At 51.1% G+C, this 27,909-nt stretch overlaps 10 protein-coding genes across 10 annotated transcripts; 6 read left to right on the top strand and 4 right to left on the bottom strand.

Moving 5' to 3' along the window:
* Positions 1-695: 695 nt before the first annotated feature.
* Positions 696-1,938, bottom strand: BO95DRAFT_15163 (putative aldo-keto reductase (AKR)). The gene is made up of 2 exons (XM_025580647.1): positions 1,505-1,938; positions 696-1,399 (listed from the first exon to the last, which is right to left on the bottom strand). Exons 1-2 carry the CDS (start codon positions 1,769-1,771, stop codon positions 725-727), a joined length of 942 nt encoding a protein of 313 aa, XP_025445885.1. The 5' UTR covers positions 1,772-1,938; the 3' UTR covers positions 696-724.
* Positions 1,939-3,462: 1,524 nt separating this feature from the next.
* BO95DRAFT_460385 (putative GPI anchored protein) lies at positions 3,463-4,270 on the top strand (the record flags this gene model as incomplete). The annotated part of the gene is made up of 2 exons (XM_025588733.1): positions 3,463-3,799; positions 3,888-4,270. The coding sequence occupies 2 exons, from the start codon at positions 3,463-3,465 to the stop codon at positions 4,268-4,270; spliced, it is 720 nt and encodes a 239-aa protein (XP_025445884.1).
* Positions 4,271-5,160: 890 nt separating this feature from the next.
* BO95DRAFT_15172 (uncharacterized protein) lies at positions 5,161-5,692 on the bottom strand. Its single transcript, XM_025580648.1, has one exon. It carries the CDS (start codon positions 5,529-5,531, stop codon positions 5,193-5,195), a length of 339 nt encoding a protein of 112 aa, XP_025445883.1. The 5' UTR covers positions 5,532-5,692; the 3' UTR covers positions 5,161-5,192.
* BO95DRAFT_15173 (uncharacterized protein) lies at positions 5,693-6,124 on the top strand. Its single transcript, XM_025580649.1, has one exon. The coding sequence runs from the start codon at positions 5,853-5,855 to the stop codon at positions 6,075-6,077; it is 225 nt and encodes a 74-aa protein (XP_025445882.1). The 5' UTR covers positions 5,693-5,852; the 3' UTR covers positions 6,078-6,124.
* A 510-nt stretch (positions 6,125-6,634) lies between these two features.
* Positions 6,635-7,232, bottom strand: BO95DRAFT_15279 (uncharacterized protein). Its single transcript, XM_025580655.1, has 2 exons — positions 6,825-7,232; positions 6,635-6,746 (listed from the first exon to the last, which is right to left on the bottom strand). The coding sequence occupies exons 1-2, from the start codon at positions 7,133-7,135 to the stop codon at positions 6,716-6,718; spliced, it is 342 nt and encodes a 113-aa protein (XP_025445881.1). The 5' UTR covers positions 7,136-7,232; the 3' UTR covers positions 6,635-6,715.
* A 5,055-nt stretch (positions 7,233-12,287) lies between these two features.
* BO95DRAFT_460384 (putative R3H domain protein) lies at positions 12,288-14,235 on the top strand (the record flags this gene model as incomplete). Its single annotated transcript, XM_025588732.1, has 3 exons — positions 12,288-12,632; positions 12,697-13,240; positions 13,304-14,235. The coding sequence occupies 3 exons, from the start codon at positions 12,288-12,290 to the stop codon at positions 14,233-14,235; spliced, it is 1,821 nt and encodes a 606-aa protein (XP_025445880.1).
* Positions 14,236-16,661: 2,426 nt separating this feature from the next.
* On the bottom strand, positions 16,662-17,528 carry htz1 (histone H2AZ; the record flags this gene model as incomplete). The annotated part of the gene is made up of 3 exons (XM_025582224.1): positions 16,662-16,909; positions 16,998-17,067; positions 17,430-17,528. The coding sequence occupies 3 exons, from the start codon at positions 17,526-17,528 to the stop codon at positions 16,662-16,664; spliced, it is 417 nt and encodes a 138-aa protein (XP_025445879.1).
* A 969-nt stretch (positions 17,529-18,497) lies between these two features.
* On the top strand, positions 18,498-19,533 carry BO95DRAFT_471205 (PHO88 family protein; the record flags this gene model as incomplete). Its single annotated transcript, XM_025589577.1, has 3 exons — positions 18,498-18,514; positions 18,610-18,770; positions 18,823-19,533. 3 exons carry the CDS (start codon positions 18,498-18,500, stop codon positions 19,206-19,208), a joined length of 564 nt encoding a protein of 187 aa, XP_025445878.1. The 3' UTR covers positions 19,209-19,533.
* A 1,822-nt stretch (positions 19,534-21,355) lies between these two features.
* gpdA (glyceraldehyde 3-phosphate dehydrogenase GpdA) lies at positions 21,356-22,746 on the top strand (the record flags this gene model as incomplete). Its single annotated transcript, XM_025588731.1, has 7 exons — positions 21,356-21,367; positions 21,432-21,467; positions 21,527-21,540; positions 21,615-21,678; positions 21,751-22,435; positions 22,489-22,659; positions 22,718-22,746. The coding sequence occupies 7 exons, from the start codon at positions 21,356-21,358 to the stop codon at positions 22,744-22,746; spliced, it is 1,011 nt and encodes a 336-aa protein (XP_025445877.1).
* Positions 22,747-23,873: 1,127 nt separating this feature from the next.
* Positions 23,874-26,988, top strand: hdaA (histone deacetylase hdaA; the record flags this gene model as incomplete). Its single annotated transcript, XM_025582225.1, has 15 exons — positions 23,874-24,474; positions 24,538-24,826; positions 24,876-24,889; positions 24,952-25,090; positions 25,142-25,254; positions 25,307-25,434; positions 25,491-25,701; positions 25,750-25,861; positions 25,910-25,957; positions 26,006-26,069; positions 26,118-26,213; positions 26,264-26,349; positions 26,408-26,487; positions 26,542-26,648; positions 26,722-26,988. The coding sequence occupies 15 exons, from the start codon at positions 23,874-23,876 to the stop codon at positions 26,986-26,988; spliced, it is 2,355 nt and encodes a 784-aa protein (XP_025445876.1).
* Between the last annotated feature and the right edge of the window lie 921 nt (positions 26,989-27,909).

The raw sequence follows: 27,909 nt of genomic DNA, 5'->3' as shown, positions 1-27,909 counted from the left end.
GATTGGCGGGTCTTGCAGATAGCTGACTCAGCTGATTGTCACTTGCACGTGTCGATGGGGGTCGGCAACTGGTCAACTCTGAAAGCAGCCGTTAACTTCAACTCGAGATTGGGCTATACTGGTTTAGTACCTATTGATAGTAGGTAAGAAGATATAGATATATCAGCACTGACACTCATCTTCGGGTCCGGCTCTTATCATTTAGTGCCCCAGTATCGGAGCGGGAACCCTAGGACACAGAGAAAAGAAAAAAAAAATCTTGTGTTGTTCAAATGACTTGTAAACTACTACAAAGGTACAGTTTGAGGCTGTCTATACACTAGTTCGGTCGTGCCTTGGACCGGCACGCTCTCCACTTCGGCCTCATATCCAATCATCATCTACTATCAACAGTAGTCTCGACCTTGTTCGGCCTCCAATGGCCGTGATCCCCAGAACCATTGGCTCTCCAGATGTTTCAAGCGCCTTCGATGGAGTTCTGGCTGATCAAATTTTTGCTCCCTTGCTAAGTGACTGGGGAAAGAGGACCACAAAGGGACGGAAAGCGCAAACACCAGCCAAAAGAGGGCATAGCCAAGAACAAACGGGCCAGGACCGAGATTCCGCCGGAAGTACGAGACAACCTCCACAATTTATCGCGGGTTTCCTTTTCCTTTCCCCCCAGTGACACAACAAGATAGAGAGGATACCTAGTAGTCTAAACCTTCTCATCCAATGCCGTGGCTTACTCCCCGATTGATAGTCGGAACTCTGCCAGGATTTCCTGCCACTCCTCTGGCTGCGCACCAGAAAATCGTTCGATCTTCGCGAGAGCAGCCGAATCCTCTTCCATCCGAGCCGTGTTGGTGGTCCCATCCAACACCGTGGTATACCCTAGGCCCAAAACCAGACAGTAGAGGGCTGCCGCCGGGGAGAGCTCTGCCCGCCGGGCCAATGACTGCACGGCGTTCGAATGCACGAGATCCGGGTTCGCCGTCAACGTCCAGAAGCTCTGATAGACGATGTGCTGCTCCCGACAGAAGGCACGCAGCGCGACATCATACTCCGTGTCGGCGTAGAACCGATTCTGCACCACCGACGGCTTCACCTGCGCCTGGGTGAAGAGCTCTTTCAGAACGGACAGGTCGGTGTTCGAGATCCCCAGGTTGCGAATGCGGTGCGGGACGTAAGTCTCGAAGGTCTGCCAGGCCTCCAGCGTCTGCGCCATGGTGGGCAGTGGGGAATGGAGGATAAGCATATCGAGGTACGCCTCGTCCGCACTTTCCGGCGCCTCGGCCGGACGCAGATTATGCAGCGATGAACGAATCGAGGCATGGACCTGCTCGGTCACGGACGCCTGCGGATCGTAGGGCATATCCTTGGGGTCCTGGCCCCGGACGGAGGTGAATTTGGTCTGGATCTGGAACCTGGCTTAGCTACCGCGGGGGCCAATGCATCAGGATGCAGCAGGGCATGCTTGTCCAGAGGATTGAGATTCCCACCGTGTGTAATGACGGGGACTTACATGGAGATCTTTGCGCTGGATGGCGCCATCGTTGAGGGCCCGGCGAATGCCCTCTCCAACTAGATCCTCCCGATAGTGTTTTGGTTGGGCAGCTGTATCCACGGCACGGAAGCCAGTGCTCAGCGCCTGGTGAACCAGATCCGTAGTCTGGGTTTTCTTCCATGCGGTCCCATATATCAGAGTCGGTATTATAGACGGAGGGGCGTTCTGGACCGGCCGAAGGACATGGTTTTCCCAGGACATCTTGCTTATCGCAGCGCGGGCCATTGGAAAGTTGGAAGCATAAGGTACAGGAGATATAATATGAAGTATGGAGTATACTAAGGGTGTGATGTACTACTACCTAGCAAGTCACGCACGAGGTGGAAACATGGGACTTCAAAAGCCAGGGATATTATGACAGGACATGTATCCACATCCACTGGAATGGGATAAAATGGACAGAATGAGGGATTGAGGGTTGTCGACGGTACATTCCGACGCAGTTTATCATCCAAAGAGGGGCAACTGACCTCATCATGACCTAGACAGCATACCAGCTTTACTCTTTTGGTGTACGTGGGAATTCATTTCCGGAAACTATCCATCTACTCCACCAGGCTTAGCTATAGTAGGCCCTGTATGGGACAAAAGGACTACTACTAAGTAGGGAACTGAGTGTGCATTTCATAGTTGGTCCCATTTCACTACTCGAGTCATGGATACTGACCAAATCCCGAAAGCCGCCCGGCCCGTTTTCGTGATATTTGGCACATTCGGTGCAAGTTCTTTTCATACTCACACTTGAGTTATCGGCAGTTGTTGTCTTGACTGTCAGTCTTCATGCATACACATGTAGGCAACATAGTTCTCTAATATACAAATGGATGCTCTGAATGGCTTGTGGTTCGATTAACGTGTGACGCTATCTATATATAGCAAGGAGGCGGTGCAGGGCTTTTCAGGGACATCCCATGTATGCGTTTTCTCCAGAATCGTTTCTACACCTCCGACGTTTCTCTACCCAAACTCCAACTTGCAACTGGCAATTTTCCTATGTGGGATATATGAACTTGTACTGTAATGGGAATATTTTCACAAACCATCACAATGAATCCGCAAGAGTTCCACACTCTAGAGTGACCATGTCCACGATTCCATCATAAACACACAATGCCACTGATCCAAAGCAGCGTCTCTCTTCCTAAACATCCACCCTCCCCTCAAAAAATGCGGCCCATAATCAGTCGGGATGAACCCTGACTCTGCATGACATACCATCGCGATTGCAAAGCCAAGAAGCCAAGCAACCACTCCCCAGCCGGGGACGAAGATCTGCCCACAAACGCCAACCTACAGAACCATTCTCCGAACCGCAAACCGCAATCATCTCGACCACTGCAACTGCACACTACCAGGCAACCACTTTTTACGCAGTGTATATTGGCTTTGCCGAAAGTTGATCGCCGCTTCATCAGGGTCCTGCTCCTGTTTTTGATCTTCCACCCTCCTTGGCGACCGTGACTTGGGCGAGGCTGAGCAACGGTCCCATCCAGATAGCGCAGATAGCGTCCAGCAAGAAGGTTCTCGCATCGAGGGTTCTACGTACCGGATGAATGGAGGAGGGACTTGTTCGTCACTCAAGCGAACTCGGCATCAGCATCGGCAATGCTCTGCTCTGCTCCGGAGAGGAGGGGAGGAAGCTGTAGCCTACACTTCAGAAGTAGCGATGAAGCAAATATAGAAACATCCACCCAAAAGCAAATGAGGGGGAAGGGCAGGCAAGCTTCAAGACAAAGTATAAAGATGGGCTCCATGGTCCCTCGGTCGATTAGAGTTCGATACCAGCACCAGAACACTTCAACAACAAGCCTTGTCGTCACCATCCTCTCTCTCATACACAGCTCTCTCTCTCTTTCTCTCTCTCGCTCTTCATCCCCGTCGCATCTCGCACCTCCGTCCACCAAACGAAAACCACAATGCAGATTGCCCACCTCCTAGCCCTCAGCGGCCTCATGCTCGCAACCACCGCCACCGCTGGCGGGGAGCTCGACCGCAACGACGTCCCCAGCCCCTGCTGGGAGCCGTGCGGCCCCGTCGTCAACATCTCGCACGCCTGCGACGCCCAGACCGACAACGACCGCGCCGAACTCCAATGCGTCTGCGGGTGGGACCGCGCCGCCACGCTCATCCCGCTGTGCGAGGCCTGCATCGGGTATTACCGGACCCAGCAGCATCACGATCACGATCACGATGATGACCATGACGATGACAACGATGATGATGATGACAATGACAATGACCGACACGATAACGGTATGCATACCCCTTCATGCACCTTTAAGGCAAAGTGACCCGCAGCGGAGCATCAAACTAATCTGATGGGGTCGGGCGGCTGGGGCAGACGCATACGATATCCTGACCTCATGCTCCCTTTCAACCACCACCTGGAACCCGGCGGCTGCGACCTCGGTGCTGAGCGCGGTGAATGCGTCGATGACTGGGAGTGGGAATGCGACTGCTAGTGCTAGTGCGAGTGCTACTGGGGCGGGGGCCGCGGGTACGACTACTGCTGCTGCTGCTGGGACGGGGGGAGGTCGGGATAGTGTTAGTATCAGCGGTGGTAGTAGTGGTGCGACTGGTCGGGGTGATTCGGGTACAGCGACGGGCGCGATCTCTGCGGAGGGGGCTCGAGTTTCTGATAATGCGGCGGTGGGCGTGGTGGCGGGTCATGGGGCTGCGTCTTTTGCGGCTGTTGTTGGGGTGGGGGTTCTTGCTTTGTTATGAGGGTGACTGGTAGGGGATTCGGGGAGTGAGGCCTTTGGAGCTGAGGGCTTGGAGGCAGAGAGGGATGGGGGTGAGCGGGAGGGAGGGTAGAAGGGGATAGGTTGGTTAGATCTATGATATGAATTATGGACTATGAAAGTATGAGTGATGACTATGGTAGATTGGATATAATATCATGTTATTGGGTTGGTGTCGTTTGGGTTTGGTTAGGACGGTTGATGGGGTTTGGCTGCAGTTGTCAAGTTGTGAGAATGCTGCTGTCATTTAGTCTTTGTTTCGATGAACACGAATAAGATACTCTTGAGTCAGGGTATCTGGTGCTAGCAGTATAGACTCAACGGTTGCTGAGTATTGAGGCTCAGGGCTCAAGTTCTGAGAAGTCAAGGGATATAGTCACTTGCTGATAGTATTATGCATTGCTTCATGGCGCTAGCCTTGGTCATACCGCAAAGCAAGAGGAGTGGATGTGGTCGACCGTTGCTGGGAGAAGGCCATCCTTCATCAAGCGGAGGTGGTGAGCTTATCCACGAGTCACCCACAGTAATAGATTTCTACAAGAGGTGTACTGTGCAGGGCGCAAACTGTCTCAAATAATGAATGAGATGCGATGATCGGACACCAGATCAGCGAACTTCACATACTACCTTCATACTAATTTCGGAGCGAGAGTCGATGGAGTCAGATGAGAACTGCCGGGACCGAGGAAGCACATATTCTCCACGGAGGAGAACGCCAGCAGCCTCATCGATCGAAACCTACACCTACACCTCACCAGCAGCGATGACCGCTGTGCGGTATTTACAAGAGAGTGCTGCCCTTTCTGGACACTACACTACGCAAAGACAGCGTCAAATATGAGAGATCTCCCTCAGCCTCCGCACCCCCTCCAAAAGTATATGGGCAATCGAATCCAGCACTCCACCTAAGGGCCTTCACACTCCAGCCCACCATGATATCTATCCAACGCCAAGCAACCAAAAGGGAGAGGGAAAGCAAAGCGTGCAGATACCACGAAGGTGGACCCTACCCAACAACACTTACCGTCGACAGCGACCAAAAGACCGCACTCACGGGCTGAACGATTTCTCCCTCCCTTCCTTCTTTCCTTCCGAAATCCTTCCGAAATCACCACGGGAACAACCGAAATGACAGATGCTGACAGGAGGAGATGAGAAGAAAACAAACTTCCCAGTCCACGGGGTCTTTTCTGTTCGCTCCTGGCGGACGGAACGACGGAACGGAGGTCCAGTAAGGGCCCCATCTAACCCCGTAGGCATGCAGCATGGGCGATGTGACTGAGGCCGGATCAGGAAAAAGGTATCTGACCTTTCATATGTACTGCACGTACATACAGTCATGTATGGATTCCTCCGTACAGGACCAGTGGCTTCTCTTTGCATGTGTGTATGTGAGTGTGTGTTGTTGGTGCTGGAGGGAGATGGGGTCGTCAGCCCTTGCTTGGGCGAGGTCGGTCTGATCCATGGATAGTCTCGCGAGTGACAGGTTGGTGATTCAGTCGGAGTGGGGGCGAGTGAAGTTGCTGTGAAATGTTGTTTTGAATCGAAAGGAGAGGAGGGGGGAGATGAAAGGCCAAAGGGGAGAAAGGAGCGACTTATATGTCACTGGTATGGGTGTGTTCGTTGTTGGGCAGATTTCTCTGTGTGTACCGTATGCACCGTCTGAACATGTTGGTAGGGTTTCTCTGTCCGTCTCTTTTCGGAAGGGGAGGGGGGATATTTCACTCAAGTGGCGACTGGCGCGAGGTCAGAATGATGGATCAGGTGGCTTACATGCTGCATTGCATTAGCTCCATTTTGCACAGACCAAAACAAAAATATGGGAGTATGGCGATTAAGAACAGAACAAGAAAAGTAACAAAAGCAGTGGAAGAAAGATGTCATCATCGTTTCAATAATCTGAGAGGATCGTAAATCGATTCCCTCACAGGGTGGTCATCGAGCTCTTGCTGGCGTCGTTGGGTACCGAATCTGCAGATCGCCACACATTTGCTGGCGATGCGAGCCCCCCTCGACAAAGACACCAGGGAGAAAATGGATTGTTTCAGGTGAATGACATAAGTCGCAATCATGACTTCGGCGAGCCACAGCAAGAAAGTGGACACGGTCAATACAATGAACCCGTCTACTTGTCCTTCCGGCCAGTCAACGGATGTTGTGAGATGATGATCTTCACCTCCTACTACCGTGTGTATGGTAGAGATTGACCTTGACGGGATATACGAGGCGCAATCCCATGCGCTTGCTTTCCGTCTTGATTGCATCATGTTATTTCCACAGCCACGAGGACTGGTGTCTTGTTTCGAGGTACTTGAGCTGTGCGGTAGTGACAAGTGCTGCGTGGGTGCGAGAAGCCCGTGACCACGAGGGTTTGGCCAGGAAAGGGTTGGAAGAGCTAAAAAAGAGGAATTCAGGCGGTTGATCGTAGCTATCCACTATTGTAATGTAAATAAGAGATTCTCAATAGTAGAGACTCGACAGGTTAGTAGGGGGAGGGCGTATCCTGTGTAGATGTGACTATCCTCGGATCAACTCACCTAGCCAGTTTAATCCCCTTCTGCACCCCGCGCATACGACAGCATGGTCCTCCATAACGGAGCACATTCGGACATCGCCCTGCTGGCATTGCACTTCCTCTGCACGCTTGTTGATAGTTACTCGCATTCGAGTTTACGAAAGCGATTGGATTGCCGGAACTGGCTTGCCCCCTATCTCTGCTGCCGCGGAGGCTAAGGGCAGTCAGTCCCATAGTAATAATTATTAATCCGATGCAGCTTCCAATCAGCGATAACGATAAATCACTAGTAGGACCATAGTGTCTGAGAGACTCCATTCCAATTTCCTCCATTGGGTAGGGAAAACCGGCCCTCGGTGGACTGGGAATAGACTAAGAATATTCTATGGAAGCGCTTGCGAGTTTAGCTCACGTCGGGATCGCCCATAGAAGCTCCCCGGCAAGCTACGCCACGGGACTGGCTGGCCCTGTCCTCATGAATAAATTACCCTGAGGATTGAAGACCCCCAAGGTAAGTGCCGAAACAGGATGGGTGGTGGATTTAGTGAACGCTTCGCCGATGGAACTCTACTGGTAAGAGACGGAGACTGCCTTTTTAGTGCTCGCCTAGCGAGGGCTTTTCCCCCCGGTTCTCTTTCTCCAGCTTGATCGGGGCAAATGTCAGCCCAGTCGATTGCGGGCCACTGCATGACAATGGGGAGGATTACAGTTAGTTGAGGATCCCGTGCGCTGCTGTTGCTGCTGCTATTGCTGTTTCGAGAATGGAAAACAGGCGAGCGGGAATCTGACATCTCCGCTTAACAGGTTCCGGTGACACTCTAGCGGGTTCTAGCTTCGGAGTGTTAAATCCCAAACCGCCAGAAAATTGGACCATTCCCCATAGCGAGCCAGAATTCGGGGACTTGCGGATCCCCATGGCGTGTGTGTGTGTGTGTGTGTGTGTGTGTGTGTGTGTGCACTGTATGGGTGTGCTTTTGTGGCCTCGCCCTTTCGGATCCTATTGCCAGGTTTCCGTAGGACCGTCGATGTGTGGGCGCCGATGGGATTCGTTCCAGATCCGCTTGTTCTTGGTCCTGAAACCTGCTGACCGAAGAACGAAAACCCGATTGCTATACCCAGAAGTCCATATGCAGGTCGCACTCCCATCGCAAAGGCTGGAGCAATGGGTTTGCGGAGATGGTTCGTCGCGCATGTCAGTTTGCACAGTACTGCCCTCCGTACAGTACACTCCATGCTAGGGGAGACTCCTCCGGACTCCGGAACCCCGTAGACACTTGCGTGTCATGTAGACGAGGCAGTAAAATTTGCTTCGGCGGTGGAAAGCGATAATAATAGCACGGAAGATAATAATAACAGCGGTAGTGTCTTGTCCGGAATTCTATTAGACGGATGCAGGGTAAATAGAGTCGTATGGAGTACCGCTCATCAGGGGCCGGGCTTAATCCCGATTGACAGGTAGGATTTTCGGGACTCGCTCCTCGCTAGTCGCTCCTGCGTCCAAGTGCATTGCCGGAGGCTAATTGATCCCGGCCAGCTACTTGAGTACCGTATGTTTCTCGTTCGTGTAGATTGCCTGATGATGTTGGGGTTTCGTTGAGTATCATCAGGACGAGACTCACTGACAACGGAGGTGAAGGAAGGGCCAAGCTGGCAAAGCTTGTGTGGAGAATTCCCTCCCTTTTTTTGACTTTTGAATTTGATTGTTGTTTTCCCAAGAAGTATTGAAGCTATAGGGCATGTGTTTACCCACCGAAAGGCGGATCCCGAATCCACCGTACCTAGTCTAGCTAAGTACGGCGTTAGGGAGCAATAGGGACGCGTCGAACCGCTTGTACTTACAGTTTCCCCGAGTACAAACCGTCCAAGAAAGAACAATTTCGGAACCGTCAATGGGAATTGCCTCAAGAATTGAAGTGATCTGTGAGAGTTAGAGTTAAGGCAGCAGGATGGGCAGCGATTTATTGCTAATGCTTCGTCTCCGATGGTGAAAGAAGGGAACGATCTTCGGCTCAATGCGTCATATCTGATGACAGAATCCAGTTCAGGTTGACGGCACCTCTTAATGTGCCCAAGGAAGCTAAAGAAGGCACCAAGAGTGGCTCAGAGTGGAAGGTTGAAGGATGAGGGGGCGAGGGGTGGGTGAAGGGAGGGGGGGGAAGGGGAGGTACGAGGCGGGGTGCTGTGTTCTCACGCTGGTCCATCAGGGACATCCGGACACGATGCCAGGCTGAAACACAAACACACACACACACATCGACAGGAGAACAGACCAGATGGCGACAATCGCTTGACTACGCAGCAGGGGTAATCGGGAGATGACGCGGTGGGAAGCATGGCTATGGGGAAACCATTAGTTCTTTCCTCAGGGGGGAAGTTCAGAGAACAAAGAGAAGGTTTCAAAAACAGTGGTAGTGGCGAGAACGATGATTAAATGTATGCATAATCTTGGAGGAGGCAGACAGGACATATCCCGTCATCGTCCCCTAGGTGATTAACATGCTCTGCTCTTCACCTTCTTTGCTTTCTGTGTGTGTGTGCGTGTGTGTCTTTTCCTTCAAACACCGTTAATAGGGGGTTGTTCAGGGGCAGCCAGTTGGTCTGACAATTACAGCGGTAACAATACTCAAAAGCAGGACAATAACAAAAGAATAGATGCGTGAATCAACCATCATGAGTCATTCAGCAATTCCGAATAAACCGAGTAAATCCCTAACCTCCGATTGAGTGTATCTGGTACCTGAATCTCCAGACTTTTCAGGAGGTTCATCCGACAGAAACGGCTCTTCCGTAATTAGTAGGGGTGTTGCGGTGGTGGTGGTGGTGGCCAAACCTACCTAGTTACCTTACAATAGTTAACCTACCTAGTACCTACTTAGCCCAGTGAGTTTAGAAAGGTATAGCCCGTAGTTAGGCTAGTCCCGGAAGGACGGTACTGTACGGAGTACTAGCCCTCTATACCCTCTCTGTACACTTCCCCAATTTTATTTCTCCTAAAAGTCCATTAGTATTCTTAGAGTCCTAAGAGTCCAGTCCTAAGAGTAGACCACCCTGAGATGTGAAATACTTAAGTACTTGGTCTGTTCCTGAGAGTTTCGATAGATCTCGTCCGCCTATTTCTGTATACACATCCACTGGCAACCAACCAATTGTTCTTCTACTGATTGATTCTCTCGAGTGTCACAACTGCAGCTTTCCTCAACTTCCGTAAGTGATTGTGATTCCTTTGATTTGCCGTTGATCATATGTATATGTTATACACATATATATGATTTGCTTTTTTTTTCTCTCTCGGGCCCCAGCCTTCCCACCTCCATGGTCTAGCATCAATCTTGCAGACAGCCCCGATTCTGGATTTGCGCCTGCATTGATCAACCACCAATCACCGTTGCTTGTCTCTTTGGGCGAAGCCTCAGATTTCCATTCCCATTATAATCTGCCTCCGTTTCCCAACGTTTCCTAAACAATCGTTTCTCTGCCTGCCTTTGCCACCTTGAACGAGGTCTGCACAAGCAAAGCAGTTCAAAGTCTGAAGGAGACTGAGGAAGGCAAGCGAAGTCGAGAAAGGCCGACGAACATCCCCACCAAGACAGAGAGGATTGTATCGAGTGACCTCATTCGGTGATATCAGAGTTCTCCATCTCGCTCCATCCAGCCTCCCTTCGGCTTCGTTCCAAACTTCCACCTTCATCCTCAAAGCAAAACACCCGAGAAAGACACCAGAAGGGATAGAGACTTAGAGAAGAGGGGACAGCCAAAAAAAAAAAAAAAGAGACCCATCTCAATTACTAGCTAGGACTGGAGTAGTGCAACGAGAAAGGCAAAGCAAGACCACGACCACACAAGTCTAGCGAGCTTTCTGTCCACTGCATCCACTGGATACCCTCGATCTTCCCCGTCTCTTCGTCCCGTCCCTCATTGGCATTCATTGGCAGTTCAACTGCGGGAATCCCTTCGTCCCATTCGTTGTGTCTCTTCACTTTCTCTTTCCCTTGAAGTTTCCCATTCTCTCCTGCCTGCGCCTTGCCTTGCCCATCTATCTATTCATTCATCTGTGCCTGGGTGATCACCTTCTCCCGGACCACATCTTGAATTCCTCTGTGGTTGATTGATTGATTGTGAGCAAACTTTCCTCGTCCCAAGCTTTTTCTTTCTATTCCATCTGTTCGAGTCTGTTTTGGTTTGAATTGATTATATCATTGCATTATCTGCCTGTGAAAGTGATTACATACACCAGCCCACCCACATTTCAAAACCAACTGGTTCACGGAAGAAGGGCCAGAGAAGAGAGAGAGAAAGAGCAGCAAAAGAGACAAGAGACAAGAGACAAGAGACACAGATCAAGGCTAAAACTAAGCGGTCGGCCGGCTTTTCTGCGTGCCGTTTGGCGTGCGTGCTTTGCTTTTGCTTTTGCTGCTCTGCTCTGCTCTGCTCTGCTCTGCTGCTGTTTTGCTTTGCTCTTTCTTTGCTCTTTGCTCTGTTCTGTGCTGCTTCAATTACACTTTGCTTTCCCTCTCTCTCTCTTTCTCTCTCTCTCTCTCTCTCTCTCCCGAGTCCCCTCTCCCCCCTTCCGTCCCTGTCCTTTCTTCCCTTTTTCTCTCCTCCTGCCGGACCACCTGCTACTTGCTCGTTCTCTTTTCTTTTCCTATTCTCCCTCCTCCTTCCCCTCCACCACCACCACCACAACCCACCACCTCCTTCTCCCCCTTCTCCACTATTCCGGGCCTCGTCTTCACATCGGCCTTCCGCACACACCAGGTCGGATTCCTAGTGTCTCTCCCACCCTCAACACCCACCACCACTACTACCACCACCACCAATACTACTACTACTACTACTTCCTCCACCCCTCCCCCCCACTCACCCAAGTAGTGGCAATTTCTCTTCCCTCTCTTTTCTCTTCCTCTTTCTTTTGTTCACTTGTTTGTTATTATCCTCATCATTGTTATTGTCACTGTTTCTTTTTTTTTTCTTCCATCACTTCCTATTTTCCTCCTGCCCCTTCCTCTGATCTCCATTCCATTCTCCCTTCTTGCCCGTTTCTAATATCCCTAGGGAACTGGGAAGAAAAAAGTTCCTGAAACCGATTTACGCCTGAGGATTCATACGGCCATTGATGACCCTTTCGTCACGAGACAATTAGTTCGCCTGCGATTTAGCCTCCTCTTCGCTTCTTCGCATTCCCCCTCTTTTTTTCACTTGCAACCGTCGCCGTCTTAGGTCATCCGCTTCTCGTTGGTGGTTGATCTTATCTTCGACCGTTCCCTCTCGGATTTTGAAATTCCGCACAACTCGATTATCATCCGTGACTTATTGTCGTTGGGGGATTCATCTGTTACTGGTCCTAGCGCCTTATCGGTCGCTCCTATGTTTGAATAGTTTCCTCCGAATATCGGCTTCTCATTGAACGAATCGTTGTGTGGTGGATCTCAGTGCCCACATTCCTCGGGTTGGTCGTTTCTTGGGAATTTACAATCTCTCGGTCGCCATGAGTTATCAACAAGCTCAAGAAATGTATCATGACAATACTTCGGCGCGTTCCCCTGGTTCCCAGCGTCACCAGCAACCTCTGCACCGCCAGCCGTCGCGACAATTTGACGCGTACGGCCCCATGCCAGTGAATTTGTATGAGGACTCAATGGCTCGCTACGATTCTGGCCGGCTGGAGCGCCTGAACTCCTCGTTGCACAACAACGCCTACGCTTACGACCTGGCGGGTTCTCAGACGTGGAATCCCAATGGTTTCGCCAACGCCCAAGCACTGGGAGGCATCCGATCCGCATCGGCCAGCTTGAAGACCACCTCGCGCACCGGTCGAGCTGGTCTGCCAACTGTATGTCCCGCTCGCCCCTGACTGGTTTACCGTGATGTTGGGTCCGCTAACTTCGTTCTCATAGACGTGGCTCGATCAACAGCCGGGCATCCCCAGTGGCTTTTCCAACCTTGGCCCCGGTCCTCTCCAGGGTAACGCGATGCGCCAGGAACCGACGGGCCCTTCGGAGGCAGATGATGAGCTCATCCCGACGGCCATTGTCATCAAGAACATTCCATTCGCAGTCAAGAAGGAGCAGTTGGTGCAGCTCATGACTGAGCTTAATCTGCCACTTCCCTATGCGTTCAATTACCATTTCGACAACGGTGTCTTTCGAGGACTGGCTTTCGCCAATTTCACTTCCGCAGAGGAAACTGCGACCGTCATCGAGGTTCTGAACCATTTCGAGCTGCAGGGTCGGAAGTTGCGGGTTGAATATAAGAAAATGCTCCCTCTGCAGGAGCGCGAGCGGATTGAGCGTGAGAAGCGCGAGCGGCGTGGCCAGCTGGAAGAGCAGCACCGTCCTATGGCGACCTCGCAGCTGCAGACTCAGAGCTCCATGTCTTCTCTCACCTCCCACCTGCCCGCGACCTCTCCGTCGCCCGTGTCGCAGCGGGGTCAGAAGCTGGGTAAGATGCTTCCTCATGTTTTGCGCTGTTTGCGTGTCGCTAACGATTCTCATCTGTCCACAGACGTCGATCTGAATGACAGCACAACACTGTCATATTATTCGCAACTGCTGCTTTTCAAGGAGGATACTGCCCGCGACTCGATGGTGTTCCCGGCCAACCTTTCGCCTATCCAGCGCCGTACGGTGCACACCCTTGCCCACAACATGGGACTTGGGCATGCGTCCCGTGGGTCAGGAGAGCAGCGACAGGTCCAAGTCTTCAAGGTTGCACCCGGTACTAATGTGAGCCCGCCCATGTCGTCTATTCCTGCACCAGTCCAGCCGGTCGAAACGGCACGTCGGGGACTCAACCGCGCAGCCACCATCGATTTCAGTGAGTCTCGGGGCGACGGACCCACCCCTTTCAACACCCTGCGCGGACAGCCATCTGGCTTTCTCGGAGTCTTGGACTCCCCCGGCAACTTCGGGAACACACAGAACCTGCGGGCGGCGAAATCGTTTGCCGACTTGCGCTCTTACACCCCCTCGCCCGTGCCCTCCTCTGCGAGCTTCCCTGCCGCCTTGCAGTCCAACGGCGCACGTCTTCAGCACTATGACGGCACCGCCAGCGGCACGTCCAACACCCCTACCCTGACGTCCGCCCCGTCCGGCTCCTCTCTCGGCATGCAGCGTGACGACAGCCTGTTGGTGAACAGCCTGAGCAGTCTTTCTTTGGGAACTGGGATTGGAGGGCCTAACGCGAGCCCGCGGAGATTGAGGGGTATGTTTTCTTGGGAGCAGCCGGAAAGTCAGCCCTCCAGCGCTGGTCCCATTGGTAGTAACCGATCCATCGGAGTTGGATTTGACGGACAGTCACAGGAGCGCATGCCCATTAGACAGCCGCGAGGCCCGATGCCCGAGAAAGGTCCAGGATTTCGACGCCCGACCGGACACCAAACGCGTGGGAGTGATGAGTTGCGCACCAGCTCCGGAGTGGAAATTATTGTGGAGTAAAATCAATTGATGGGAGACGAAGACGACGAAACTTGTTAGATTGCTTTGCCGCAAGATGCATACGACTCTTATATCACGAGGCCTGATCCTGTTCTGCGATTATTGGCTTACGATTCGATGAGGGATGACGAGATGACACTCTACCGAGAGAACCACAAAAGAATATTTCTCTGATCTAGCCAAGTTTAGACGTTATTTTTGGGGCAGCCCAGCAGGCACGCTGTTTGAACGGACTCTTTATGTTTTCTCCTTGCTGCGCGGAAAAAAATCACATCAGAAAAAAGAAATCTCTGAACTTTTGAGACGCGGGCGCCTTGCATGCAGAATCATCACTATCTATTCAGATCTCATGATCCCTGAAGCTCGATCAAGTTGGGTCGGCGGAAAGCAAGATAAAATCTCATTTTATTCTCGAAGGAAAGAAGACTACGAAGGACGACCACAGAAAAGAAAAAGAACTCCGATGTCTGTTATATTGGCAAGAGAGATGATGACCTACCAGCATTTGCATCTTCACTATCTATTTCTTTTCTTGTTTGTTTATCTGTTTGTATATGGGGCGATCTGCATCAATTAATGTTTTTTTCTTTCTCTTCTTCTATCCTTTGCTCCCCTTCCTTTCGCTCCTTGTGGCAATCCTTGTTCTCGACTCCTTCTTATTCAGGTCTAGGCACGCGTGTGGTGTGACCGATGCTCATTGGGCCGGCCTCTCTCACAAGGCTGCATTTGCATCTGCGTTGCGCCTGATGCCTGGACCGTTCCCTTTGACCGGGCTCTTATATCTGAGGGCTTGTTTGTGCATTTGTAATCCAGTCACTATCGTTTGAGGAATCTTATCGCATGGACATCTTCCGAGCAAAGGGCGCATTGTTGGGGCGGAACGCCTAAACCCTGATGCATACAATGGTTTCCAGCTTTCGGTGTGAAAGAGAAGAACAGTTCGTGGCATTCTTTGCTATCTGCTGAAGAGTTCCGCTTGGCCGTTATCTTTTTTTTTCCGATGCCAGGGCAACAGTCTCAACTGATGTGTGGATGGGTTTGTTTTTTTTTTCTTTCTTCTTGAAATATGATCGACATGAACTTTGTACGTGTACTGTGTATCAGCTATTGACCTTTTTTTCTTTCTTATTTACTCCGTCTCTGCTACTACTAGACTGTCGAGTAATGAGTGTCATGTATTGTTTGCCTTTTAATTTTCGGAGTCTATTGTCTCTTTGACCATGGAGTAGGTTACTCATTACTATATCGTTCTCTTACCTCCAGATGCACTCGATTTCTCTAATGTGTTAGTTATTCAGAGGTAGGATTTGAGGTATCGAAAGGGCCTTAATGTTATCTGGACCTGTGGAACACGGCCTGCACTATCTTTGGCCTGTAGTCCCAGCGTATTCCACGCTTTGTAACTACTCAAAACCCAACTTGAATTGACCATCTGTACACCAAAGCCTCTCTCCCTCCCTCTCTATCTTGATCACAGTGGCGAGGGAGATATAGTTGTTGAGGAATGGCAATGTTGGTGTTCTGCGCTGTCCCGTGCTGCGTGCTCAGTTGGGTCGATTAGTGGAAGAGAAGTTCAAGCTTATGAAAATATATTTTCTGCACAGGACCTACCGGACTCGATGCTCCCGGATCCCCATTTGTTTCTTTTGTCGTCCATCATTTGAGTGAAAGGTTCGTTCCATTTTCCCTCCCAAACTAGTTATTTGGGTCCCCGTTACTTAATACAAATGACTGGAATGCAGTAACACTCGTCTCCAATGTGCATAGGTCTATTCATTGCGAGGACCCCGGCCTTTGAAAAGGGCTGGGCAGTTATGTCTTGATCTACTGTCAATTACTCTTAAACACACCGCTCTCTCCAAGGATAGTCAGCCTGTTCTACAATTCTAACCAAAAGTCGAACTGTCTTATCATGTGACAAGAGGAGGATATATCCGAATCAGTCTCGTCAAGTGCAGTCAGAGCACAAACAACACCATTTCATAGTAGATTATAAAGAGACATGGAGAAAGATAGATAGACACGTCAAGGGCAGTAACACGAGAAGAATAGTCAATAAAATAAAACCGACTGCCGAGATATTCCCTTTTTCCCATTACAGCGCCCTGGATAGAAATGAAAACAAGAAGGTTAAGTGGAGACAAGGATAGAAAAAAACTGTCGGGGGGATAAGCACATGAAATAAAGCAGAAAGAGACAAACAGAGCTAAAGAAACATTTCGAACGGGTAGCGTGCCGGGGGAGATTAAGAGAATGTGCCCGTTTCATCCACTCCTCAAGATCCTTGTATCATGTTGGCCAAGGGCCAAAAGCGAGGTGAAGACCAAAGGCATAGAACAACGGGCTTAATTCATCCCCCGGATTTGAATTCATCATTATCGAAACGCCGTTTGTTCGTCGGGTATCCGGTCCGCCGTTAAAAGGATTCAAGCGTCAGTCTTGCTTTTCTTCTTCTGTTCGACCTTCAGCAGCAGTGCGCGGTTGATGCGTGGCAGAACACCACCGAAGGCAATCGTAGCACGGATGAGAGTATCCAGTTCCTCGTCTCCACGGATCGCGAGCTGCAAGTGACGGGGCGTGATACGCTTGACCTTCAGATCCTTGGCGGCGTTTCCGGCAAGTTCGAGGACTTCGGCGGTCAAGTATTCGAGGACGGCAGTGACATAGACAGCAGCTGTGGGCGGTATTTGTCAGCAACTTTTTGGAGGAGATGGGAGTTTTTAGCAGCAGTGAAGAGGACACTCTGCGACAGATGGACATACCCTTGGCACCAACGCGCATCTTGTTCTGTGTGTTGTTCTTCAGGAAACGCTTAACACGTCCACAAGGGAACTTAACAACTAGATGTCAGTTTACGGATTCAAAGCAAGAGCAATAGATGAATGCATGTTGGAGTCCAAAAGTCAGAATCGAGGGAGGGGGGTAGGAGGGGGATTCAAGGCGCGGATGATCGGGTCTCTGGCTTCGCACGGAAACGGCCAGCGCGCTTGTGAGCCATAAATATACAAGCGACCATCTGAATCAGAGAGCAGACCAAGTACAGACAGACGTCAAGGAGACAGCTTGCATGAGGGGCAGAGGGAAAAAAATTCCCATTACAGCTGCCACAACCATGCGTTCCCGCGACTTGCCGATTAACGCCGCAACCAACGCCACTGCCAGGAGGAAGGAAGAAAGAGACTGGAATTACGGACCTGCAGACCGGCCTTTGCGCTGTGAGACTTCTGGCTCTTCCCCGCAGAGTCCTTGGAGCCACCCTTTCCACCGATGGACTTTCCCTTTCCGCCAGGCATCGTGAATAGTTTCGAGGGGTGGGACCGGAAGGATCAAAATGTCGCGTCAATCGAGGTTTAAAATGGGTGGAGTGCGATGGTGGATGATGTAGCGATCCGATGCACCTCAAGCACGCGCGTTGTTGATGGTTGAAGGAGTCAGAAATGTCAAAGCCATCCTGGTCGCTAAAGACGGGCGTCGAACGTGGAGCGACGCTAGTCCCGATTGAGGAACCTGCTCAGCTGCCTACCACGGAGAGGTCTCGATCAGCATAGAGTATGCCAGTCGGCTGGCCTCACCAAAGAGCATGGTTCTGGATGCCGCTATAGATTCTGAAGAGTATTTGCAGAAGCACGAGGTAAGGCTCGATCTGCAATCAGCAACCAAACAAACAGTCTGGGGAGGTTAGTCATTGAAGTGTCTATACCACCGCTGGGTCGAGTCATTCAAGTCTTGATGCAGCAATGGTCCAAGGTGCCACTTTTGTCAGAGAAAGTCATTGCGCTGGATAGCATCTCTCCAGGTTTGTTCTTGATGTCGAAGAGTCTCAAGCTGCATCAGATGGTGCAGGGTTGAGGTTTCTTGACTGTATGTAGAGACGCAGTTGAGGTTGGTAGGAGAGTGTGCAGAGCATGATGGTCGCTGGACTGGTTACATAATCAGAACAGGTGATCTCTAAGTGCGCTTGCCAACCAGGTGGGCTAACTCGGTGCCTTAAGGCCCTTAAGGCCCCAACAGCTATGCTTATCGCTGACGTTATCTGGGTCGCGTGTGGCATAGATAGCGCTATACCGATAGTGGCAAATCGCGACCACGTGACAGTACGCTATCAGGACAGCTGGCACACTTTCCCGGGGCTCCAGTTCCGCAGTTTAGGAAGTTTCTGTCCTTGCACGCGTGTCTCCATCTTTGTTTCACCCCATCGCGCACTGCTCCTCATATTCAAAGGGTCCCCTTAGGCCTCCAGCACTGCCGTTCAATCTGTCAAGATGGTGTCCCCTCAAGTGTGAGTCCTTTCGAAGCCTTCCTCTCCAAAGTCGAAGCGAAAATCGTTGTCGCCTCCCGAAAATGGCATTACTGACAGCGTATTCCTTGTTGCAGTACCAACCTCGCCATCATCGTGGTGATGATGCAGCTGGCCAAGAAGGTTCCCTTCGAGAATCCGGATGTCCTCCTTCTTGTTCGTTGCATGTACATCTTGTCCAACGTGATCATCCTGGGTCTCTACTTGTACACTCAGGCCAAGATCAACAAAAAGAATGGTATGTCTGGAGTGGGCGGAATGACGATAAACCTTCACTAATTAATTCCCAGACTTGACTACGCTCAAGTATGTTGAGCCTGCTCCCATGGGTAGCAACGAGGAGCCTCGCCCGGTGACTACCACCAACGCTGAGTACGACAAGGGACAGCTGCGCCAGCTGATCCGTGGACAACTCATGGGAGTCGGCATGATGGGTGTGATGCACCTCTACTTCAAGTACACCAACCCCCTCTTGATCCAGTCGATCATTCCTCTCAAGAGTGCCTTTGAATCCAACCTGGTCAAGATTCACATCTTCGGCAAGCCTGCTACCGGTGACCTCCAGCGCCCTTTCAAGTCTGGCAACAGCTTCATGAACCAGGGCCAGGTCAAGACCGACAAGGCTTCAGTCGAGAGCGCCGAGAAGAACTGGCGGGGGGGTGTCAAGGAGGAGTAGATTGAGAGGCCTTGGGTAACAGACGCGCGAGTAGATCGCACATGTTTTGTACCTCTTGTATTTTATAGATGCCTTGCCATTGGAGCGGAGTCGAGTCGAGCTGCGTTGCTGCTGCTTTGCTTTGATCTTCACTTTTAATGTTAGTGCCGATGGGTTTACGATATCCTTTTCTTTTTTTCTCACTTTCATAGCCAAATTATTGGTAACTTCATTGGTAAACATGCTATCCTGCTGTCTATTTGTGAACTCATGTGCATGTATCTGCTTCAACATATTAAGCAGACGTCTTCATAATCGAGGCATATGAATGACGAAGTGGCGATGGAGTCGATGATTACTTCGCCGACTATGACCGAATTGGCCTGTATCCTTCTTGAACAGGATGCTATTTCTATTTGCAAGCTGAGTGAGATAATCCCGCAAATCCGCAAACCTGTCACCTGCAGCAGGGATGGCGGTAAAGACGGATTTGGATGTGCTTATATGTGGAGACTGGAGTCAGACCCCGATTATAGAAGCGAAGGGGGTTCCTCCGTTCGCTTTGACTGCCGGCCTATCCGCCTGCCTGAGGCCTTACTCCGGATCCAGGGCACCAGAAATTCGCCTCCGGAGGCTGATTCTGTATTTCTAATCCTTTCATTGTAGTTACTCGTAGATCATGCTATGCTCCATTGATGACTCGAAGACTGTGTGTCATCACTGCTGCCGCTGGTCGAACCGTTGAGTGTCACGATTTCTTTCTTTGCATTGCAATTGGAGATAATGGTTTCGCACAGAGCGGCAGAGCCTGTGCAGTCTTCCACTAATCACAGAAGAATCAAAGCCCGACAGAAAAAAAAAAAGAAAAAAAAATTCAATCTGGGACCCAGCGCGTGATGGTTGTTGACATGGTCGCCGGTGAATCTTTTCAGGCACCCTCGGTGTCAAGGTCCAGTTGAAGCTCTCCCCAGGCCCGCTTTCAGCGTCCCAGGCAATGGTCCAGCCAGGGCGGATAAAAGAGATGGAGGGGCACGATTGCCAAGAGGGGGGGGAGAAGGGGGGTGAGGATCATCATAAGCCCGAACCGAGCAATCCAAGCGGGCCGAAGCTGGATGCGGCAAATCTTAGTAAGATCATGGATGGACCGATTGCGGGCACCCGGTATCTCCTTTCAGTTGGGGTTATTGGGGTTGATGTTGGTGGTGGTGGTGGATGAATGAGTGTGTGAGGTTGTCTGAGTGCTCGGTACTCCGTACCTCGTACTCCAATGTGAGTGACTGAATGGGGGAATGAGAGTATAGTCGTGCCAGGGGGTGGTGGCCTGTTGTTACATCATTCCTTCAGTGTCTCTCCTCTTCTACCCTAACACATCATGGGTCATGGATCATAACACCACTCAATGCATCACCCTCGGCTGAGCCCATTCCCGTAGATGCGAGAATAACCTGTCTTTACCGGGGAGCAATCTGGCTCATAACCTAGGCTCTCCAGCATCACGAAAAGAGGAGTAAGTAGTAATTCCGACGATGCTGGTAAAAGATTCTCGAGAATTGGAGTGAGTACCCGGCGTGATAGCTTTATAGCTCGCTCATTGGCCCAGACGGCAGCTGCCGAGGGGAAAGGTGGGAAGTCTGGGAGGCCCAGATATCGTGAATCTCCTGCTTTGCCCGGTGTATGAAACCGGAAAAGGCTATGGGGGAACTGGGGAGCGGCGCATGTCGGGACAATCAATAGGGCAAATCCCACGCTGACCAGCTTGGCGCATTTCTGGGTGTTTCTGACCTTTCTGGTCAGTAGTGGTGGCAGAGTGGCAGAGCTTGCCGCAGCCTTTGCCCCGTCTGTCTGTTCGGTGTAGTGACCGGGTCGTTGCGTCAGTCGATTGTCTGTCCCGCTATCCTTTTTCTACCTTCCCCTCCCCCGCCTGTTGGGAAACTTTTCTTTCCTTTCTCTTACTCTCTCTTTCTTTCTCTCTCTCCATCATCATCTTCTCTCTCCATCTTTCTTCCCCCAAGTAACTTCATCCAAACAGTAAGTTCTTTCTTCCACAGCATCTATTCTTTCCCTGTTCTTCCCATCTGTGTATACTCCAGCTTCCTCCCGCCAAGCTACCGTTCCGTCTCCAAGCGCTCTACTAACCAGCTACCCCGCCAAACAGACACATCTACACAATGGCTCCCAAGGTACGCCTAATGAACGCAATGAGCTCGGTATTCATCGCGCTGTTACTCACCTAATCAATTCTAGGTCGGTATCAACGGCTTCGGTCGTATTGGACGTATTGTGAGTGGCCTTGATACTCTTGTTGCGAATGAGTGTCGTTCTAACAACCTCTCCTCCAGGTCTTCCGTAACGCGTGAGTATTATCACTGCGGCTCCAATGGATCCGGGCCTTCCGGGAACCAATTGGTACTAACAGCTTGTCTACAGCATCAACTCTGGTGACGTCGAGGTTGTTGCCGTCAACGACCCCTTCATTGAGACCCACTATGCTGTATGTGGTTGTCAACATCTGCCCCCAGCAGCAAAGAGTCACTGGCTGACGAGCTCGATGCTCATGGTGTAGGCCTACATGCTCAAGTACGACAGCACCCACGGCAAGTTCAACGGTACCATCGAGACCTACGAGCAGGGCCTCGTTGTCAACGGCAAGAAGATCCGCTTCTTCGCTGAGCGTGACCCCGCTGCCATCCCCTGGGGTCAGGAGGGTGCCGACTACGTTGTCGAGTCCACCGGTGTCTTCACCACTCAGGAGAAGGCCTCTGCTCACTTGAAGGGTGGTGCCAAGAAGGTCATCATCTCTGCTCCCTCTGCCGATGCCCCCATGTTCGTCATGGGTGTCAACAACACCGAGTACAAGAAGGACATCAACGTTCTCTCCAACGCCTCTTGCACCACCAACTGCCTTGCTCCCCTCGCCAAGGTCATCAACGACAAGTTCGGTATCGTTGAGGGTCTCATGACCACCGTCCACTCCTACACCGCCACCCAGAAGGTTGTCGATGCCCCCTCCAGCAAGGACTGGAGAGGTGGCCGTACTGCTGCCCAGAACATCATCCCCAGCTCCACTGGTGCTGCTAAGGCTGTCGGCAAGGTCATTCCTTCCCTCAACGGCAAGCTCACCGGTATGGCCATGCGTGTCCCCACCGCCAACGTTTCCGTTGTCGACTTGACCTGCCGTCTCGAGAAGTCTGCCACCTACGACGAGATCAAGCAGACCCTCAAGGCTGCCTCTGAGGGCGAGCTCAAGGGTAAGTACCGTGTGTGTGGTATATGGTCGAATCTCTTGCTGACCACCCAATAGGTGTTCTCGGCTACACTGAGGACGACATTGTCTCCTCCGACCTGAACGGTGACAGCCACTCCTCCATCTTCGATGCCAAGGCCGGTATCGCCCTCAACCCCAACTTCGTCAAGCTCGTCTCCTGGTACGACAACGAGTGGGGTTACTCCCGCCGTGTTGTTGACCTCATTGGTAAGTTTACTGATCGTTGTCAAGCATTTGTGAGCCGTTATCTAACCCGTGTGTACAGCCTACATCGCCAAGGTCGACAGCCAGTAGGAATCAGGACGGAAGGACCTCAAGAGCCTGCTTTGAGTGCGTGGCTTCAATTGCCTAGCTTCGGCTTGCTCTCATGGAAACCCGCTTTAGTAAAAGCATGTGATGACGTACTATTAATGAAATGACACAACTGTTCATATTTGTTCAATTATCTCTTTACCCGTAAATCTGGCGGCCTTGCGGCTTCTCATTGTAGTTGTATTTCTTTCCATAAGATGTGTAATTCTTCCCAAACATTGAATAGTATCGCAGCAAAGAATCGACTTTCGGATATGCAGTGGGGATGGCACGGGCAGACTGTACTTGGTTTAATACGCGTTGACTAGCGGGCAGTAAGCTTGTTATCGCCGAGCAGGATAAGTTCCAGTTGTCTTCCGCTAAACCGCGGCAAATTCTCGGAGCAGCGCAAGGTTGATAGTCGTTGTTGACCGTGCTTGAAGTTCGTTCTTATTCAACAATTATGCTGCTCAATTTCAATCTTCCGCATCAGAAGGTTCCTTTCAGCTCTTGATCACGTTTTCCGTCCGAGTCCGAGGAATTGTGAGGAAGTGGCCAGATTTGGGATTTGGAGGGCGGAGGTCACGTGGAGCGCAGCTAAACTGCGGAATTTCGAGCTCTACCATTGATTCGAGATTCTTAGTCCAGAACGCCTTCGCTGGTGTGCTTCGGTGGGTGCTTTTCTGTACCAACAGCCACGATTATAACCTCAGAGGAGAGCCTTGGCTTAAACACTGCCCCTCATCATATACCTGTCGTTGCTCATACGACGCCAGTCGTGCCTCATTAGTCGTTTGATTTCGTGGGTCTTCCCTGTGGTCCCCGGGCCTTAGTACAAGTGATCTAAAGTGCCCTTGTTACTTGTGATCCTGCCACCCTCCAAGATATCAAGCACACCTCCCATTCTTCTGCCTTGGTCCTCAACAAATTCGACAATCTCTCTCAGCTAGATCGTCTCTTCCGAAGCTGCATCCGCATTTTGACTTAACCTTTTTTGACTTCACTTAATCTTTCCCAGGGACATTTGTAGACCCTCTATTTCGCCCTTGGCTTGACCATGAGGTGTTGATTTGGCCCAACTGGAATTCGGTCAAAGCGGAAGTCAGAGAAATTGCTCCAGGCTCATAACGATGGCACTGGAGGGCGACGAAGACACCGTCATGGGTGAGGCGTGCAACCCAGGTGCGCCAGCCCAATTTGATGGGCCCTCTCAGCCATCGATTACATCTCCGCTGCTGGGTCAGACATTCAAGCTGCCTTTGTCGCGCCACCCACTCAACTCACAGCCTCTCTCTGCCTCTTCGAAGCCGGAGCATGAAGGCGGCATTTCTCCTCCCAAGAGCCTGCCAAAGTCTGTAGACTCCGGTGATGTGATTGGCGACGATGAGAAAAATGATAGTCTTGTTGAAGAGAATTCTGACTGGTCCGATGGGGATGCAGTCGCTCGGACTGGCCTCCCGCTCGCCTCACTTCCTTCAGGTTTATGCTATGATGTGCAGATGCGTTATCACTGCGAAGTGCGGCCCACTGCAGACGTTCACCCGGAGGATCCAAGACGCATCTACTACATATACAAAGAGCTGTGCCGAGCTGGACTCGTCGATGATCCCGAATCAAGTCGACCTCTCGTATCCCGACCTCTGAAAAGGATCAATGCTCGCAATGCTACCGAGGAGGAGATTTCCCTTGTCCACACGCCTGATCATTACGCCTTTGTAGAAAGCACTCAAGGTAATGATACCCCCCCCTTTGCTCGCAGTAACGGCGCGAAAGTCTCCTAACTAGCTGTGTCAGATATGACGGATGATGAACTCATTGCGTTGGAACATACCCGCGATTCCATCTATTTCAACAAACTCACCTTTGCTTCTTCAATCCTGTCTGTGGGAGGGGCCATTGAGACTTGCTTGGCCGTTGCTACCCGCAAGGTGAAGAATGCTATTGCTGTGATTCGACCCCCTGGCCATCACGCCGAGCATGACAAGACTATGGGATTCTGTCTGTTCAATAATGTCTCGGTTGCAGCGCGTGTCTGCCAGCAGCAGCTGGGCGAGAGCTGTAGGAAGATCTTGATTCTCGATTGGTGAGCCTAGCCATCCACTTGTACTTTACGTGATACTAACATGCTCAAGGGACGTTCATCACGGTACTTGACTAAGCCCTGATTCCTCACTTGGGTTGATTTGCATTGGCTTATATACTTGGCAGGAAATGGCATTCAGAAAGCATTCTATGATGACCCAAACATTCTCTACATCTCGCTTCATGTCTATCAAGAGGGGAAGTTCTATCCCGGAGGCGATGAAGGAGACTGGGACCACTGCGGTGGTGGTGCCGGTGTGGGACGGTATGGCATTCCTGCTTCTTTACATCACGGCGGTGGCTGACATTCAACAAGCAATGTGAATATTCCGTGGCCAAGTCAGGGAATGGGCGATGGCGACTACATGTACGCTTTCCAACAAGTGGTTATGCCCATTGCCCAGGAGTTCAATCCAGACCTTGTAATCAGTAGGTCGACCTTTCCTCTGGCGGCTCAAGTCTCCGAGACTGACAATTATAGTTGCTTCTGGATTCGATGCTGCCGCAGGCGATGAGCTCGGAGGTTGTTTTGTGACACCAGCTTGCTATGCTCATATGACGCACATGCTTATGACGCTTGCCAACGGCAAGGTTGCTGTCTGTCTGGAGGTTTGACCGTCTCTCAGTGAATGCATAGAAGCACCAGGGCTAAGATGAGATATTAGGGTGGCTACAATTTCCGGTCGATCTCGAAATCTGCTCTTGCCGTTACGAAGACTTTGATGGGTGACCCCCCAGACCGTCTGCATTCCACCACACCGTCTGAAGCTGCCACAACGACTGTGAGACGCGTGATGATGATTCAGTCGGCCTATTGGAGCTGCATGTACCCGAAGGCACCGCAACAGGAGGGGCACTTTACGGATCGACTCCACGGTAAGAGGATTTCACGGATTGCTCGATCGGAGGCTAACAAGTCTGCAGATGTCATCCGTGCTTATCAGTCAAAGCAGCTGTATGACAACTACAAACTGACATCCCTTTACATCTACCGTACTGCTATCTCGAAGTCATTTGAGAATCAAGTCCTTGCGAGGTAAATCGAGCGCTCGATGGGATACGATCCTGACTGACCGGTTACAAGCCCAAACTACCACCAGGCCAAACCTCTTCTTGTCTTCTTTCATGACCCGTGAGTATCCGCGGACAACGTGGGGGATCCTTTGCTGATGATGAGCAGGCCTGAGATCATGAGTCTGCCTCATCCGGTCACCAACAAATTAGAGGCTCATAATTGCTGGCTGGTATGTCGAGACTGTGAAGTGTTTCCGTCATCTGCTGACAAACACTAGGCTGATGTTTTATTGAAGGACTATGTTGGATGGGCCGTGGAGAAAGGTTATGCGGTCATCGACGTCAACATCCCGAAACATGTGACTATTGATCCTGTCAGTTTGTGATGTTCTCAGTCTTCTCATGGATACTGACTTCTTGACAGTCTTCCGGGAAGTACGAAGATGAAGACGAGAATAGACCTACCGCCACGGAGGAGCTCGCTGGCTATCTCTGGGATAACTATATCGAGTATGTCTTTACACCGCTAGCACCGAGCGGTAGACCTTTGATTGACATGTTTCTTTAGACCAAACGAAGCGACTGAGATCTTTTTCATTGGCATTGGCAACGCTTTCTACGGAGTGGCCAACCTATTAATCAACCGCGGTAAGATGAATGAGGGGTGTGCATGGATGTGAGACATGGCTAACGCCGGGACAGAGACATTGTACAAACGTGTCAACGGAGTGGTCTCCTTTGTGGCCGAGAACCCTGTTCGTGCGGTCGCCTCGCATACCCAAGTCTGGCTCTCGCGGTGGTACAAAGACGTAAGTTTGGATTATGAGATCCTTTTTTTTCCCCCCGATTCTCGGCTCGGAGCTGACAGCTAGCCTGGTGAAGAACTCGCTCGTATTCGTCTCGCACACGCACGGGGTGTGGACGAGTCTGCAGCGCAAGCCCTCCAAACGCTACGGCCTCCTCGTGCAGTCGCCCAAGGCGGGGCTGAGCGAGATGCTCATGCATCACAAGAACGAGGTGTACCAGTGGATCTCGGAGCGTGCGGACGTGGCGGATAGCGAGGAAATCGAGGACGAGAAGCCCAAGAGACGGTCGCCTACCAAGGGGGCTGCTACTGGGGAGGATCAGCGTGGACCGGGTACAAGCTGAGTTTCAGTTCCGGAATGCGCAGAAGTTAGATCTAGATATTGGTTATGGGGGAAGGGTAAGGAAAGGGGGCATTAGTGGATTCGCTTGTACCAAATCCATGCATAAATTCTTAGTTTCACCAGTTGAGTTTTTGGAAGGTCGGAAAAGGGACCATCGGCTATGCATACTCTATTTTGGAGTGGTGGTGTGATAGATGCCGTGTCTTGTAGTTGCCTGTGCCTCTCCAGGGTCTTGTCACGCCACCACCTACATTCAAGAGCGAACTCAGTTCGTTCCTGGCGTTGCATTGCGGCTAAGACACGTCGATCCTGGACCACCTACACGTGCTGTCACGGCCTATTTCCAGTGCTGCTGCTGACGATGGGGTAAAAAATTCAAATTAAATCCAGTAACCGAACCGTCCCTGCTCAGTGGTCCAGTTAAAGTACAGTCAGTGCCAGTACCTACACTATGACTGCTGTAGTCAGATTTTACCCCAGATTCCCACCACGAATCCTGTAAGCCATGGATGGATCAAGGGTCTACTCAATTCTATAGATAGTATCCTCCTGCCTGCAGATGGGCATCTGAAAAAATCGAACACGAGCCAAGAGACGCAGTCCAATTCTCCGACTCTCCAACCAACCCCCTTATTCCCTTCCATATTGTCTTGTTGTTCCCTGGAAGACCCTGGAAAAAGCAAAAGTGAAACCCAACCAAGTAGATTTCTGACCTCGAAGTTTAGGCAAAGCAGTTTAGGCAAAGTTCGACCAGTCTAAGGTTACTTGGGATTGTTTGTGTCTTGCCTTGTAGCATATGATTTTGACTCAGATCCTGCGCATGTGGGGTGATTCCCGAGACATCAGGGCTGACAGGTACGTACTATACTTCCTGAAGACTTGCAGGAGTTGTGGGGTAAAAGTAAGACATACCGTCGATGTC

Source organism: Aspergillus brunneoviolaceus, assembly GCF_003184695.1.
Source record: "Aspergillus brunneoviolaceus CBS 621.78 unplaced genomic scaffold BO95scaffold_10, whole genome shotgun sequence".
NCBI lineage: Eukaryota > Fungi > Ascomycota > Eurotiomycetes > Eurotiales > Aspergillaceae > Aspergillus > Aspergillus brunneoviolaceus.
The sequence above is the reverse complement of the archived record's forward strand: the minus strand, read 5'-3'. Positions and strand labels throughout refer to the sequence as shown.